Raw genomic sequence first — 17304 nt, 5'->3', positions numbered from 1 at the left:
TTTTTTACAGTAGAAGAAGATATTACTTACAGAGAAATAGGAATACATAGAGAAAAGTGTATGCTTTTATGGTTTAATACCATGCTTCATATGAGAGGCAGAGAGATTCTGGTGGTTTTGTGCTTGGCGTTGGGAATTCTTGCGACGAAGTCGTTGGGTGCTGATGTAACGTACGATCACAGAGCGGTGGTGATTGATGGCAAGCGTAGGGTCCTCATCTCCGGCTCCATTCATTATCCTCGCAGCACTCCCGAGGTAACATCAAACACAGTAACAAACACTCTTTAATTAGCTGTTTTGTTTATTATTATTTATGTATGTATAACCTTTTTTTTTTGTGTGTGTGTGTGAAGATGTGGCCGGACCTTATACAGAAATCTAAAGATGGAGGATTGGACGTGATCGAGACATATGTTTTTTGGAACGTACATGAACCAGTTCGAAACCAGGTTCTTTTTCTCATTTTAGTTTGTGTGTGTGTGCGTTTGGTTGTTAAGAAAATGTAGGAGAGAAAGAAAGAAGTGAAATTTTTGAGATAGGTTCTAATATTTGCTTTTTTTTTCTCTCTGTTATGTGGAATTAAGTGGAGGGACATAATGTTGTAACTAATCTTATCTGATATTTTGGAATATTTTTTTGGGATGGTTTTATTTGACTAGTTTTAGATGTTTAAGAAAGAAGCCTTTGAATTTTTTTATTTTTTTGTTTTTGTTTTTTGGATAATTTACAGTATAATTTCGAAGGAAGATATGATATAGTTAAGTTCGTGAAGTTGGTAGCAGAGGCTGGTCTTTATGTTCATCTACGCATCGGTCCATATGTCTGTGCTGAATGGAACTACGGGTGAGAATTTTTTCTATTCTTTATTCGATAATGATACTGCATATTTGTAGTTTCGATTAAACATTTAAAGTAAAATTTTATATAATTTTCTTTGATTTTCTGGGCAGAGGATTTCCTGTTTGGTTGCATTTTGTACCGGGCATTGAGCTTCGAACTGATAACGAACCATACAAGGTTTTCACTATGCCTATTTTATGCTTTCAGTTTGTTGATTATTGGTGTTTATTGATTTATCGGTTATTAAATTTCTTGGTTCTCTGTTTCAGGCTGAAATGCAGCGATTTACAACCAAAATTGTTGGTCTGATGAAGCAGGAGAAACTTTATGCCTCTCAAGGAGGACCCATCATTTTATCACAGGTCCTTATTTTGTTTTTAATAATGTTTTACTAATGATGGTGTTTGGCTTTATTTGTGAACTCTAATCAGTTGATGCATTTTCATAATTAATAAAATGAGTCATATATTGATTACTGTTTGACTTTCTTATTTTATTGAAGAGTATAATCGCTGAAAGTGTTCTTATGTTTTTCCCCATTTTGGTTTTGCCAGATTGAAAATGAGTATGGAAACATTGATTCGGCCTACGGGGCTGCTGCAAAGTCATATATCAAATGGGCAGCAAGTATGGCTGTATCTCAGGATACAGGAGTACCGTGGGTCATGTGCCAGCAATCAGATGCTCCTGATCCTATGGTGAGTTATTTTTTGGTTTATTTACCTCTTCCATTGTCTTTCATGGTACGTTACCAAAATAGTGGCACTGCATAAACTTCATTCGAATGATGTCTTTTACTTGCAAGTCAGAAGAGTTCCTTCACGTTTTATGTAATCTTGGCACTTTAACTTTTCTCTTGCAGATCAATACTTGCAATGGGTTCTACTGTGATCAATTCACCCCAAATTCTGACAAGAAACCAAAAATGTGGACAGAGAATTGGACTGGTTGGTAAGGTGTCTAAACTTGTTGATCCTAGTGATTTTGGTTGTTTGGATGAGGCCCCCCCTCCAGTTGGTCTTTTTTTTTTTTTTTTTTCCGATCTTTAACTTCTTGACATGAAATTATTCACTAATTAGTTTCTCTATAATCGACAAATCTAGGTTTCTTTCCTTTGGAGGTGCTGTGCCTTACAGACCAGTGGAAGACATTGCATTTGCAGTGGCACGTTTTTTCCAGCGAGGTGGAACTTTCCAAAATTATTATATGGTTAGCAATGATATTAGCAATTTTTAGTTGCTGAACATAATTTTTTATGCTTATGACTTGTACTATTGGACAAAGACCAGACTCACACCAAGAGGAACATCAACTTATTTATCAAATTTGTTTTGGTTGCAAATTTCCAGTACCATGGTGGAACTAACTTTGGTCGGACAACTGGTGGCCCCTTTATTGCTACAAGTTATGATTATGACGCTCCACTTGATGAATATGGTATGTTCTGTATCTGTCTACCGTTATTGTTGGATATCCACCCCTTGATGTCTAAAGCCACTGCTATTTCATTTAAATGCATTTCNTAACTTTTCTCTTGCAGATCAACACTTGCAATGGGTTCTACTGTGATCAATTCACCCCAAATTCTGACAAGAAACCAAAAATGTGGACAGAGAATTGGACTGGTTGGTAAGGTGTCTAAACTTGTTGATCCTAGTGATTTTGGTTGTTTGGATGAGGCCCCCCCTCCAGTTGGTCTTTTTTTTTTTTTTTTTTCCGATCTTTAACTTCTTGACATGAAATTATTCACTAATTAGTTTCTCTATAATCGACAAATCTAGGTTTCTTTCCTTTGGAGGTGCTGTGCCTTACAGACCAGTGGAAGACATTGCATTTGCAGTGGCACGTTTTTTCCAGCGAGGTGGAACTTTCCAAAATTATTATATGGTTAGCAATGATATTAGCAATTTTTAGTTGCTGAACATAATTTTTTATGCTTATGACTTGTACTATTGGACAAAGACCAGACTCACACCAAGAGGAACATCAACTTATTTATCAAATTTGTTTTGGTTGCAAATTTCCAGTACCATGGTGGAACTAACTTTGGTCGGACAACTGGTGGCCCCTTTATTGCTACAAGTTATGATTATGACGCTCCACTTGATGAATATGGTATGTTCTGTATCTGTCTACCGTTATTGTTGGATATCCACCCCTTGATGTCTAAAGCCACTGCTATTTCATTTAAATGCATTTCCTATTCATCAGTTGTCTGCTGCCTCATGAATATTTGCAGTCACTGTCACGCTAAAAGGGCACTTGCTATGTGCTCATGTTGAATTAAACGAAAGAATGTGATAGATATCACCATTTCCAATTTATGTCTCAGGGCAACTCAGACAACCCAAGTGGGGCCATCTAAAAGACCTGCATAAGGCCATAAAGCTTTGCGAGCCAGCATTGGTGGCCACTGATCCAAACATTACATCTCTAGGTCAAAATTTAGAGGTACTAAATACTAAGCCCCTTTGATAGAGGTCCAACAGCTTCTACTTGATGGGTTGTGATGTAAAAAAATTACTTTTATTTGATACATTATTTGTTTTTCCTCAGGCAGCTGTATATAAATCGGGATCAGCATGTGCTGCCTTTCTTGCAAACATAGACACGAAGTCAGACGTAACTGTAAATTTCAGTGGCAATTCTTACCAGTTGCCTGCATGGTCTGTGAGCATTTTACCAGATTGCAAGAATGTAGTTCTGAATACTGCAAAGGTTTGCCTCTTTTCTAGCGGTGCTCATGGATTTGTTTCTGTCTTTCCTTTTTCTAATGGAAAAATAATGTGGAAGAACTTCTGTTGCCAGTTGGCTTACTTCCAAACTTCTGTAAACGCGGCATGCATAGATAGCTTGAGAATTCGGTGACAAATCTGCTGTTTTAATACTTTAATGATTTTCATAAAGAAATAATTGATTTACTTGTCTGCTTCAAGGACAAAATTTGGTATTTTTTTTTTTTTTTTTTTTTAAATTTTTTGTATTGAAAGTTCTTTGTAAGAGAGTGACACAGAGGCATTAGTTTAAAATTTTCATTATGGAACTTGTTCTTCATAAAGTATTTCCTTGGAACTGTTTCATTATTATTATTTTGTAATTTTTTTTTCTTTTTTCAAATGACTTAAGTACACAATTTTGTTTTTCTTTCTTTTTTGGGTTAAAATTTCTTGTATAATTTAATTATGTGTCTCATGACAGATTAATTCTGTGACTGTGGTTCCAAGCTTCACACGTCAATCTCTGAAAGTTGATGGTGATTCTTCCGATGCATTCCAGTCAGACTGGAGTTATGTAAATGAACCTGTGGGCATCTCAAAGAAGGATGCATTTACGAAGGTCGGATTATTAGAACAAATAAACACAACAGCTGATAAAAGTGACTACCTGTGGTATTCATTAAGGTGTGTATACCAGCCTATTAATTTCACTTCTTTGTTAAGGCATACCGTTTGCCTCTCTAACCAATTATTTTGATATGTTAAAGTATTTAAAGACATTCTGTTTGCAACTGGCAGCACTGTCTTCAAAACCGATGAGCCTTTCCTTCAAGATGGATCTAAAACTGTTCTTCATGTGGAATCACTTGGTCATGGCCTTCATGCTTTCGTAAATGGGAAGTTAGCAGGTACTAGGAGTTATAAAATAATGTAATCAGAAAATAATATTATGTGGTTGCCACAGTAATGTGATTTTTTTCTTTTTTTCACTTCTCTTGGGAAGTCCTTTGTGTTAAGTTCTTCAGTAACTCAGGATAGTAGCTCCCTGATAACTGAGGTAAATAGGCATTGGATAGCCCTCTGAGAAATCCTGATGGAAGGATTGTTTTCTTCTTCCATTCTCAGTTTGGAAGAGCTGAAGTAGGGTTTCCCTGCAGAAATCTAATGCAAGGTTCAAAAATCGAATACCATAATTATTGTGTAGATTCTGGTAGGTTGACTGTCTGTGTGCAAGCTCATACACTATATCTGCACTGTAAGTTTCGCACTTGCTGGAGTGCTTCTTTATGTGAGTGTCTAGATGGCATACAAACAAACTATTTAAACAAAAAGAGGGCCTTGGCAGACAACAGTACCTTTCATCAACTGATACAGGGTCAGTTCATTGTTGTTTGACTTGGTTGTTTGCTTTTTAATTTTCCTTCTAGCTATGCCTATGCCCTAGCTTTTGTCTTGAAGGAAACATCTTTCTCCGCATACATTGTGTCATTCTCTTGGAAAACAAAAAACGATGGATGCTATCTTTCCAGCTATTAGGTCTTTGCAGTAATAGGGAACATGCATTTATAATTGGGTATAGGACAATGATGAAACTACCTTCACCTATCTAAACCCAACTCTGTTTTTGTTTATTGCATCATCTTGTTTAGGGTATTAAGGGTAGTGAATTGAATCATTGCTAGCTAAATTCAGAGGCACTCAGATATGCCTCTTATCAGGCACCAACTGCACGGGTTCAAACATTGTGGTTTGAAGTTTTTAGCTTCTGTATAGGGCCTCCCCTATCACATTCCTCGGTTATTTGAATATTTTAATTGCAATTTACGAGTGTAAGCTAGTTAAGATGAACCCTATATTAAGGAAATCATAAAATGTTATTATGAACACTTTTATATTAATCATAATTGGAGCCTTGCAGGGAGTGGAAGAGGCAGCAGTAGCAATGCTAAGGTTTCAGGGGAGTTCCCTGTCACACTTGTACCTGGGAAGAACACAATTGATCTCCTGAGTTTTACCGTTGGACTTCAGGTTTAGCCCTTATGATTAAGATTTTATATGAGCATTTAATGGAAAAAAAATCTACATTATATTCTTGCACAATAGTTTGACGGTGACTGAAAGTATTTAGATGAACAATTACAATATTTAATATATATTCCCAAATGCTATTCTTATCTGATGCAGTCTGTTTTTAATCTGTACCAGAACTACGGAGCATTCTATGACAAAACAGGGGCAGGGATCACTGGTCCTGTGCAGCTGAAAGGTTTGAAAAATGGAACAACTAGTGATCTTTCTTCACAGCAGTGGACTTATCAGGTCTGTCTTTGTCTTCCAAAAATGTCCTAGTATTCCTTATTCAATATAGTTACTGAAAGTAACATTACATGGTTATTAAACTGTGTCTCTATTACAGTCCACAGTCTATGAAAATTGTAAAACTAAGTTCCAAATTTATTAACTCTAAATGAGGAGCATATTAGCGTCCAGAAAAATATGAATAAAATGATTCAAATCTCTCTCTGTGTATGTCATTATGAGTGCAGACTGGACTACAAGGAGAAGCATTAGATCTGCCTAGTGGAAGTTCTCCACAGTGGGTTTCAAAATCAACCTTCCCCAAGAATCAGCCCTTGATATGGTACAAGGTAATGTTAAAATTTTGATATATAGTTACGGTATGTAAATTAGATTACCATATTGTACTACCAAATTTGAGTGAAGTTGGGAAAATAAGATATACCGTGTTCAATTTAAATAATGCTTGTTCACTAGTTGCCTGTGAAACAACTAATAGTTACAATTAGGCTAGGTTTCCATAATTTAATGGAACCAATTTCTTAGTTACTAACAAAAAGCAATACTTGTTGATATAGACAACATTTAATGCCCCTGCTGGAAATGACCCTCTTGCAATAGACTTCACCGGGATGGGAAAGGGTGAGGCATGGGTAAATGGACAAAGCATTGGGCGTTACTGGCCAACCTATGGCTCCCCTAATGGAGGTTGCACTAACTCTTGTAATTACAGAGGAAGTTACAGCTCAAACAAATGCCTTAAGAACTGTGGAAAGCCATCTCAGGAACTGTAAGTTCTTCTACATTGAAATAGTTACCAAATTATCAGAAAATCTTTGCTCTCATATCACCTATCTCACAGGTATCACTTACCCCGTTCCTGGTTAAAATCAAGTGGCAACATTCTTGTATTGTTTGAGGAGATAGGCGGGGATCCAACAAAAATAACTTTTGCCACAAAACAGATTGGAAGTTTATGCTCCCATGTGACACAGTCTCACCCTTTACCTGTAGATATGTGGAATTCAGATTCAAAAACTGCAAGGACATCAGGGCCTGTACTATCACTCGAATGTCCATTGCCTAATCAGGTCATTTCTTCAATCAAATTTGCAAGTTTTGGAACTCCTAATGGCACCTGTGGGAGTTTTAGCCATGGAAATTGCAGTAGTAAAAGAGCTCTTTCCATTGTACATAAGGTGTGATCTCACTCCTCAAAATATAAATGTATCATATTTAACTTATATCTGTATGTACTGACAAGGATTCCCTTCAAACACAGGCTTGCGTTGGATCCAAGAGTTGTAGCATTGGAGTGTCAAGCAATACCTTTGGTGACCCATGTACAGGAGTAATTAAAAGTTTAGCAGTAGAAGCTTCCTGTACATGAAGCGATGATGCTCTAAGCTTTCACTTTATGTGGGTTATAATCTAGTGTTGCCCTCAAGTATTTAATTGAATAAAATTTGGAATGATTGAAATTTGTAAACTGTACTTTACCAGAAAAAAAAAAAAAAAAAAAAAAAAGAAATAGGCTTGGAAATCATACCACAAGGTGTATTTTATTAGCCCAGAAAATAGTGAAGTACTAATATTATCTACAATGAGAATGCTCTGATTTCTGAATCATTTTGAAATACTGTTATTGTTGCTTGTTCATGGGAGAAGAAAATTACTACTGTGTCAAAAAAACTCACCTGCACTGATTATCTCACGATAAACAACTAATTAACTAAAAGGAATCAAACATGGAACCATGTTTAGATATTAGAAGTTGTCTACATTCAGATACATTTAGAGTACTATCCATAAATTTTAACATCCTCCATTACTTTATGTAAGTATCCACCTTAATGCTCTAGATACCCATTGATTAGATTGCATCATAGCCTTTTGTAAATCAGAAAACTTTTACAATCTTGATGAGTTGAACTCTGTTCAGAGTCATTTGATGGTTGAAACTGTTTGAATAACAATGTTAGATCTGTTGATTCTGACCTGATAGCTAGGTCTAAAAAGGTCAAGTCAACTACACAATATTAGGCATTGAGAACGTTATTCCTTGTAGTTCTAGCATCGAAGCTTTGCAAAATGTTATGCCTAAAAAGTCACGTCTATGTCAACTCATTTAATGTCTTCTTGTACCAGTTGCCAAGCCCATATCTTCAAAGATATTCTCACCAACCATATCTCCTTTTAAGAGATGAATGGACGAGAGTCTTCCATGTGTCAAGGCAACTTGCAAAACACTCATTACATTGTTTGGGTGAATAAATGGGCATTTCTCTTCACGAAGAAGGAGGCTGCATGCTGGGCTGAGATTTGAGCTTCATTTTCATTCTCTCTCTTTAAACACTATATTTCTTCATCTTTGTATGTCTTACAGGCAAAATCATAGAAATAGTCAGAGATCAATAAAATAACAGTGGATGTAGGAGTCGTTTGTTGCATCCGAACCACTATAAAAACCCCTCTTGCCAATCTTTTATTTATTTTTCTGCAAAATATATAATCTCAGCTCCATATTCAAATCTCATGGATCCATCACGTGTGTCTCCTGAGTCAGCTCAACGTTTCCTACGTGCGAGTCGTTGGCATCCAAAATCAAGCGTCAACAGCAAGAATACCATCTAACCATCTTTTTCAGTACAGAGAAAGCTTAAAGTATATGAAAACAATGTAGCTTGGCAAGAACTGTTTCTTTTTTGAATTCCAAATGCAAATATATGAACTGAAATAAGCTGAACACACTCATAACTCGACGGACAATTAGCACACTATAGATGTGAACTGGGCGATCAAAGAATGACAATGTCACATTGAGAAAATTACCATCCCTTATTTGTGTTGCACATATACACCAAGAAGATGCACAACTTTCTTTATGATTATCAGTATTGATATAATTATTAAACTGCAGTCTCAGACTACCTCTGGAATCTGCAAACTTAGCAAAGAGGCGAATATAGGGATGGAGCTTGGTACTTGTCTTCTCCACCCATCACTGTCACTGAAACTCTTTTCTTGACAGGGCTAACATAAGTTTTGCCCAAAACTCCTTCAACAAGGAGGGTTAAATTTTGAAACCTGAACTGTCTCCAAGTGAGCAAAAGCATCATCATCAGGTAATTGATAGTTTTGAATCCTGTTTTCTTTAGCTCCAATAGGTCTAATATTCACACCCATTTCCACCAGGTCAGCAACTTTCACTGTTCATTTCTTTCCACTACAACTTCTCTGTCATCCTTTATCTTCTGTTGGGCAAACCGCAAGTCTATCCATGGGGACATCAACTGTCTCACCATTCCATCTTACAATGAGGGCATCAACATTATCATCCCAATGTGAGACTCTCTTGAGAGTCAAACATGACTGCAAGAGCTTGCACCATGTATAGTTACGAGTCAATCCCTCAGGTCGAGTACCGATGAAGTGAGCATTAATTTGAAGGTTGTCATCTGAGACAATGGCATAGTTTCCTCCCTTAACTCCGTGGAAGTAAAACATTACACCATCACCACCTACAAACCGGGGATCATAACAAACAGAGCCATGTCCATTGCAGTCTGGTTTTCTCCTTCCCAAATGTTAATATATTAGCGAGCATGCAATCTTAATTAGTAGAACGTAAATTCTGGCATCTCAAGTTCCTTCGGTTTAGTCTAATTGCCCTTAACGATTTGAACATCGGGCGTTTATTTATTTGCAGACTAAATTAGGTGAATCTAGTGGGTCCTTTTAGAACCCTACATCTCTTGTTTTTGAACACCTAGCAACTTCAGTCAGTTTCACTATGAATCAATATATTCCTACATGAAAATCGACATATCCTGATCTTTAACATGTAAGAACGCCGTTTTTATAATACAAAATTACATAAAGTATAGAACGGAAGAGGGTGGGTTAGAGGATATGCTTACACTTGCTACTTCCATTCCCATTGCTTTGACCTTCGACAAATGCAGCTAATTTCAATATTTCATTGGAATGAATAGAAGCATGAAAGCTACCGCAGCACTTGATATTCTTTTATGATTGCTTTAAAACCCGACCTGTTCTTAGATCCGGCTAGTGATCGAGTCACGAGTCAACCGGTTGGATTGGTGATGTCAGTAACAAAGTATTTTTAAAAAATTACAAATTCATCCCTCAAACTTTAATAGTTTACAAAAATATCTCTAAAAACTTTCAAATTAGTCCTTAAAATTTTAATTTATTTTGAAAGTGCCCAAAAAATTACAATTAGTCCCCAAATTTTTGAAATATTACAAAAACATCCTTAAAACTACAAATTTGAAATATAGCAGAAACTGCCTTAAACCTGAACCGGGCAAGAGAGGCTGTCGGGTCTTAGTCGGACTAGTCTGATTGATCGATCCAGTCCGGGTTTTAAAACAGAGCTTTTAGCAATCTTTTGCATGCTTCAAAATTCTATACTTGTATTACTTTCTCTTTTGAAAGAGATTGAGAGGATTGGATGGAAAGATGTATATAAAGGAGTGATGAGGAAAACTATGCCCTATAATTCGGCCTAATTAATGTGAAGTTCCTTCTTAAAAATAATTGAGAAACAATTCTTTGGGATTTTTGGAAAGTGAAGTAGTATTCATGTGAGCACTACATAAAATCAATGTTTTAAAACCCGGCCTGACGGAAGCTTCAACGGGTCGGGTTTATGCTTTTTCTATTCACCCAAAACCCTAGGATTTGGGAGGGTGATCGGCGATCAATTGACAGCCAGAATCATGGGGCTTTTGAAGATAAAGGGCCGGTGAATGCAATGGTGTTGACGGCGTTGATTTCCGGTGAGTAAATCGACCGGAAATCAAACAAATCTAGTAACGGCAACAATGGGATTTTGCCTGCGATTGGCAAGGCTAACGGGGGTGGGGTGAGGTGGGTTTTGGTCGGGAGGAAGAAAGGAGTAATTCCTGGGTGATGGGGAGGGTTGTTGACACCGGCGTGGATGAGATCGGGCTTGGAATGCCGATGCCGTCGTCGGTAAGATGGCCAAATCGAACCTATTTCGGCTAGATCTTGGGTAGATTTTAATGGAAATGGGCTCAAGGGACTATTGGGGTTACATCTAGGGTGTTGCCGCCGCCAATCAGTAGCCGGTCGATTTGCATTTGGGGTGTGTTTTATAAAGTTTAAACATATAGGGACTTACATGTCATTTTCAAGGGTGTATTTGCTAAATTTTAAAAGATTTTGTCAACCGGTTTGACCGTTAACGGGTCAACCCGGGACCCGGAAACTTTGCTGGGTTTCACCCCGGGTTGGGTTTTAACACATTGCATAAAATAATACATTATTTGAGATGAGATTTTTGGGATATATTTTAAGAAGAGTAGTATTAGTCAACGTGGAATAGAATAAAATGGGTTTAGACCCGAGTTTTAACAGGTAATTAGCCTCAAAACTTCAGCTTGTGCTTGCTTAAATTAAATTAGAACAAGTTTTAAGAAACAGCCATCAAAGAAATGATTCAGGAATTAAATTATCGTACCTAATCTTAATCAAAATGTTTGTTTAATTATCTATTTTTCCTTTGTATGAATACATTTATATATTCTTTGCTATATAATTATATGTACTTGCTCATAACTAGCATTTAATTAGAAACAAATAATGCCCATGTGCCTTTCCACGGAACAAATAAATGTGAGATGAGTTATAAATTTAGAGTTCGACGAAACGAAAGTTAACAAAGAAGTAATGTGTATCATACTGTCGAGCAATTTGATAGGGACTTTTTAGTATATTACTTAAGAAATTCTAAGTTTGAATCTTTTCTCGAGTACTAATAGATATAGTAATTGGAATTATGGTAGTTTTAAGGTAGCCATTGGCATCGGCAATCCTCTTTTCACAGGGCTCACATTGTGTGGCCTGTAAGATTTTCCCACAACTCCATCAACAACATCACTTACATTCTTTCAATCACAACTTTTCTTTCCTCAACATTACTCATCCAGTCAGCTTTTCCATGAAGAAGAAGATCAACTGAATCACCCTCCCATCCATTAGAGAGAGCGCATCAACTTTGTCATCCCAATGTGAAACTCTCTTTGCTGTAACGACAACAACTAATTAACTAAAAGGAATTAAGCATCTACCATGTTTAGAAATTAGAAGTTGTCTATATTCAGATATATTTAGGGTATCCACAAATTTTAACATTCTTCATTACTTGATGTAATTATCAACCTTAAGGTTTTAGATAACCATTGAATCGATTGCATGGCCTTATTTAAATCACAAAACTTTACAATTTTGATGAGTTTGAACTCTGGTCAGAGTTATTTGACGTTCGAAACTGTTTGAACAACAATATTAGATCGGATTGGATCTGATAGATCGATAGTTCTGAAAAGGTAAAGTCAACTGCACATATTAGGCATTGAGAAGCTTCGCCAGAATACCATCTTTTTCAGCACAGAGAAAGCTTAAACTGCATGAAAAAAAAATGTGGCCTGGCAAAAACTGTTTCTTTTTTGTATTCCAAATGCAAAAATATGAACTGAGACAAGATGAAAACACACATGACTCAACGGACAATATGCACACTATTGATGTTAACTGGATGAACAAAGAATGACAATGTCACATGGGAAAAATTACTATCCCTTATTTGGGTTGCACATACACCAACAAGATTCACAGCTTTCGCGATTGTTATCAGTATTGATATAGTTATTCAACTGCAATCGTCTCTGACTGCCTGTGGAATCTGCAAACTCTGCAAAGAGGTGAATATAGGGATGGAGTTTGGTACTTGTCTTCCCCACCCATCATTGGCATTGGAACTCCTCTCTTGACAGGGCTAACAAAGTCTGGCCGGTAAGTTTTGCCCAAAACTCCTTCAACAAGGTCAGTTAGTTTTGGAAACCTGAACTGTGTCTCCAAGTGAGCAAAAGCATCATCATTTGGTAATTGATAGTTGTGAACCCTGTTTTCTTCAGCTCCAATAGGCCTAATCTTCACATCCATTTCCAACAAACCGGAAACTGTCACTCTTACACTGTTAGTATTATCGGTTCTCTCCACCACAACTTCTCTGTCATTATTTATCCTCCATTCTGCGTCTCCATCCGTGGGTACATTAACCGTCTCACCATCCCATCTTACAATGAGTGCATCAACATCATCATCCCAATGTAAGACTTTCTTAGCAGCAATGACAAGATTGTGAGAATCAAACATGACTGCAAGAGCTTGCACCCATGTAAAGTCACGAGTCCTTCCATCAGGTCGAGTGCCTATAAAGTGAGCATTAATTTGAAGGTTGTCATCTGAGACAATGGCAAAGTTCCCTCCTTTCGCTCCATGGAAGTAAAACATTACACCATCACCACCTACAAAACGCGGATCATAACAAAGAGAGCCATACCCATTGCAGTTTGGTTTTCTCCCTGCCAAATGTTAATATATTCGTCAACATGTGGTCTTAAGTAGAGCATATATTCAGGCATCTCAAAGTTTCTTACGTTTTATTTATTTACAAGTTAGGTGAATCTAGAGGGTTCCTTTAAGAACACTAGATCTCTTGTTTTCACACGGAGAAAACAATGAAAACCAGAAAATTTGCGTTTTAAGTATAACAAAGAAGGAAAACAGAAAAATTGATATGCACATGAACATTGTTTTAAACAACTAGTGACAACAATCAGTTACACTATGAATCTACTACACCTACATGAAAATCAATTTATCCTGAGCTTATTCAGCTTGTAAAAATACCATTTTTAGAAAACAAATTTATGTAATGGGTTAGAAGATATGCTTACACTTGCAAGTGACTTCACACTTGCTACTGCAGTCAATGAAGCATCCCTTCTGTTTCTTGTTCTCTCTCGGCTTCCTCTGTGGACATTGAGCCGGACACACAAGAGTTTTTTGGTTACAGGCCCCTCTTGCTAGACAGTATGCTCTTTCCTGCCCTGTAGGTAGAGCTGTTAACATGTAGTAATTTGTTGAAGCAGCATCATAGGCACCCTTGTTGTTGTTGTTTTGACCTTCAACAAATGTAGCTTTCATTGAAATGAATATTATTAGCATGAAAGCTACCAGAGCACTTGATATTCTTATATCCATCTCTTGCATGCCCCAAAATTCTCTATTTGGTACTACTTTCGCTTATTCTTTCTTAATGGTGGAGACTGGATGGGAAGAGATGTATATAAAGGAGTGATGAGGAACAAGTAGGCCCTTATAATTCGGCTTAGGTCATGTTAACTTTCTTCTTACTTTTAACACAGTTGAGAAACAGCTCTTTGTTATTATTATTCTATAGGGTCTACGAGGGATGTAGAATTGACTAAATGGGGTTAGATTGAGTTCTTAACAAGTAATTGGCTTCACAACCTGTACTTGCTCCAATTTAAGTAGAACAAGTTCTAAGAAATATCCTTCCAAAGAAATTATTCAGAAAATTCTCCTAAGCAGAATTTGACCAACCTTAAATTGTTTGTTAATCCATTTTTGCTTTGTATAAGTACTTTTTAATCTTTGCTATATTATATTACAATATGTAGATGGGTTTCTCCAGTTGTATTTGTTCACAACTTACATTATTTGGTGTGAGCACATTGTTTTCTTCTTAACTTTTTAGTTTGGGTGAAATCTAATTTCTCACTCTTTAAGTTATGTAGAATTGATTAAAGAGTAAACGACTTTTTCCCACCCAAGGTGTGCCTTAATGACATGTTTCACCCAAAAAGTTTCAAAATACCACTTTCCCACCCAAAGTTAATATTCATTTACTACCCAATGTCGATTTTGATGGCAAAAATTCTCTATATAATTAACCACCATTTGAACCTTCAGTCTCCTCTATATAAAACCCCTCTTATTCCAACACCTAATTTCTCATCGATTGCCGACAACCGCAAAGTTAAGGTTTTTTGTTCTTAGTTGATTTCCGACTGATTCCGATAATGAATATTTATCGGTCACCACCATTCGATCTACCAGCCTCTACTCTATAATATCCCTCTTACCCTGCCTCCTGGTATCTCGCCGAAAGTCAGCTGAAAAAGTGAAGTGTATTTTGGGTAATAACAAAATATTGACTTTAGGTTAGAAAGTGGTATTTTGAAACCTTTAGGGTGGGAAAGTGTCATTAAGGCAAACCTTGGGTTGAAAAAAGTCGTTTACTCTTAATTAAACCCACCAACCAAAGTTTCAATACGGTGTTACCAGAAATCTAGGCAGCTACACACATTATTTTAAATTGTCAATAAATCGATTTTAAGATCCATAACTTGATACTAGAAAATTAATTGGTAAGTTGGGGTCATGGGTAGAGGGAGGATGCGAAACCCATATGGTTTTCATGGCAGGGGGTCAGCATGTTGCTGCATCAGCCATGTATTTTAATTAAATTTTTTTTATGTTTCCGATTCACATGAATTATGAACTGCAAATTTTATGATGTAAATCTAGAAATGCTACAATGTAATGAAGGTCACCATNTACCAGAGCACTTGATATTCTTATATCCATCTCTTGCATGCCCCAAAATTCTCTATTTGGTACTACTTTCGCTTATTCTTTCTTAATGGTGGAGACTGGATGGGAAGAGATGTATATAAAGGAGTGCTGAGGAACAAGTAGGCCCTTATAATTCGGCTTAAGTCATGTTAACTTTCCTCTTACTTTTAACACAGTTGAGAAACAGCTCTTTGTTATTATTATTCTATGGGGTCTATGAGGGATGTAGAATTGACTAAATGGGGTTAGATTGAGTTTTTAACAAGTAATTGGCTTCACAACCTGTACTTGCTCCAATTTAAGCGGAACAAGTTCTAAGAAATATCCTTCCAAAGAAATGATTCAGAACATTCTCCTAAGCATAATTTGACCAACCTTAAATTGTTTGTTAATCCATTTTTGCTTTGCATTACTACTTTTTAATCTTCGCTATATTATATTACAATATGTAGATGGGTTTCTCCAGTTGTATTTGTTCACAACTTACATTATTTGGTGTGAGCACATTGTTTTCTTCTTAACTTTTTAGTTTGGGTGAAATCTAATTTCTCACTCTTTAAGTTATGTAGAATTAATTAAAGAGTAAACGACTTTTTCCCACCCAAGGTTTGCTTAATGACATTTTCCACCCAAAAAGTTTCAAAATACCACTTTCCCACCCAAAGTTAATATCCATTTACAACCCAATGTTGATTTTGACGGCAAAAATTCTCTATATAACTACCATTTAAACCTCCAGTCTCCTCTATACAAAACCCCTCTCATTCCAACACCTAATTTCTCGCCGATTGCCGACAACCGCAAAGTTAAGGTTTCTTGTTCTTAGTTGATTTCCGACTGATTTCGATAATGAATATTTATCAGTCACCACCATTCGATCCACCGGCCTCTACTCTATAATAACCCTCTTACCCTGCATCCTAGTATCTCGCTGAAAGTCGGCTGAGAAAGTGAAGTGTATTTTGGGTAATAACAAAATATTAACTTTAGGTTGGAAAGTGGTATTTTGAAACCTTTAGGGTGGAAAAGTGTCATTAAGGCAAACCTTGGGTTGGAAAAAGTCGTTTACTCTTAATTAAACCCACCCACCAAAGTTTCAATACGGTGTTACCAGAAATCTAGGCAGCTACACACACTATTTTAAATTGTCAATAAATCCATTTTAAGGTCCATAACTTGATACTACAAAATTAATTGGTAAGTTGGGGTCATGGGTAGAGGGAGGATGCGAAACCCATATGGTTTTCATGGCAGGGTTTCAACATGTTGCTGCATCAGCCATGTATTTTAATTAAATTTTTTTTATGTTTCCGATTCACATGAATTATGAACTGCAAATTTTATGATGTAAATCTAGAAATGCTACAATGTAATGAAGGTCACCATGACACTGGTGAAATGTTAGTAATACAAGGATTATACCCTACAATTTTCTATTGTTTGTCATGGGATCCAAGGCACCGGCGGCATCCAATCACATGAAGCTAGCGTTATCAGGACGTTAATTCAAATTTTATGCTGGTACTTGATCTTCAATGGCTTCTTATTAAAACATGCATTAAAAAAACACAAATGCAGGTGAGTTGCTTATTATTTAGACTTACTGAAGGGTTATTATATATCTTGCTATGAAGCCGCTTTAATTTCTTTGAGGAACCTGATGATTTATTGATACTGTACTTTGGAATTACAAGGACTGGAATTCAGGAAAAGTCTTATCCTGGCGTAATACAATCGATTAATTAGAGTATACTATCATGAATTAAACACACTTGTTTTCTCATTGACTGATTGTATTACAACAGGTTGCACAAAAGGTAATGTTGAAAATGATTTCAAGCATTTCTGTAAACTTGATTTCATAAATAATCAATATTGGGCATCTTTCATGGCCCTTATTTGTGTATTAAACAAAATGAAAATATGAGAACAAGATAATCTTGATACATACATT

General features: G+C 36.5%; 2 protein-coding genes and 1 pseudogene across 3 annotated transcripts; 1 reads left to right on the top strand and 2 right to left on the bottom strand.

Moving 5' to 3' along the window:
• Window positions 1–2: 2 nt before the first annotated feature.
• LOC116114437 (beta-galactosidase 8) lies at window positions 3–7394 on the top strand. 2 transcript variants are annotated; one of them, XM_031400586.1, is made up of 19 exons: window positions 3–255; window positions 354–449; window positions 731–843; window positions 951–1017; window positions 1110–1202; window positions 1395–1538; window positions 2381–2469; window positions 2622–2727; window positions 2868–2955; window positions 3173–3291; window positions 3397–3558; window positions 4039–4241; window positions 4356–4465; window positions 5476–5585; window positions 5763–5876; window positions 6104–6205; window positions 6434–6645; window positions 6718–7054; window positions 7138–7394. In XM_031400586.1, exons 1-19 carry the CDS (start codon window positions 61–63, stop codon window positions 7243–7245), a joined length of 2568 nt encoding a protein of 855 aa, XP_031256446.1. In that variant the 5' UTR covers window positions 3–60; the 3' UTR covers window positions 7246–7394. The 2 variants fall into 2 exon arrangements, with proteins under 2 accessions (XP_031256446.1, XP_031256445.1); XM_031400585.1 differs by lacking the exons at window positions 2381–2469; window positions 2622–2727; window positions 2868–2955 and adding exons at window positions 1703–1791; window positions 1944–2049; window positions 2190–2277.
• A 1388-nt stretch (window positions 7395–8782) lies between these two features.
• Window positions 8783–9443, bottom strand: LOC116114356 (annotated as a pseudogene).
• Window positions 9444–12297: 2854 nt separating this feature from the next.
• Window positions 12298–13977, bottom strand: LOC116114443. Its single transcript, XM_031400593.1, has 2 exons — window positions 13646–13977; window positions 12298–13270 (listed from the first exon to the last, which is right to left on the bottom strand). Exons 1-2 carry the CDS (start codon window positions 13959–13961, stop codon window positions 12552–12554), a joined length of 1035 nt encoding a protein of 344 aa, XP_031256453.1. The 5' UTR covers window positions 13962–13977; the 3' UTR covers window positions 12298–12551.
• Window positions 13978–17304: the final 3327 nt, after the last annotated feature.

This window comes from Pistacia vera, unplaced genomic scaffold, assembly GCF_008641045.1.
Source record: "Pistacia vera cultivar Batoury unplaced genomic scaffold, PisVer_v2 Contig71, whole genome shotgun sequence".
Classification (NCBI taxonomy): Eukaryota; Viridiplantae; Streptophyta; class Magnoliopsida; order Sapindales; family Anacardiaceae; genus Pistacia; species Pistacia vera.
This window is presented reverse-complemented; position numbering and strand designations above follow the sequence as displayed.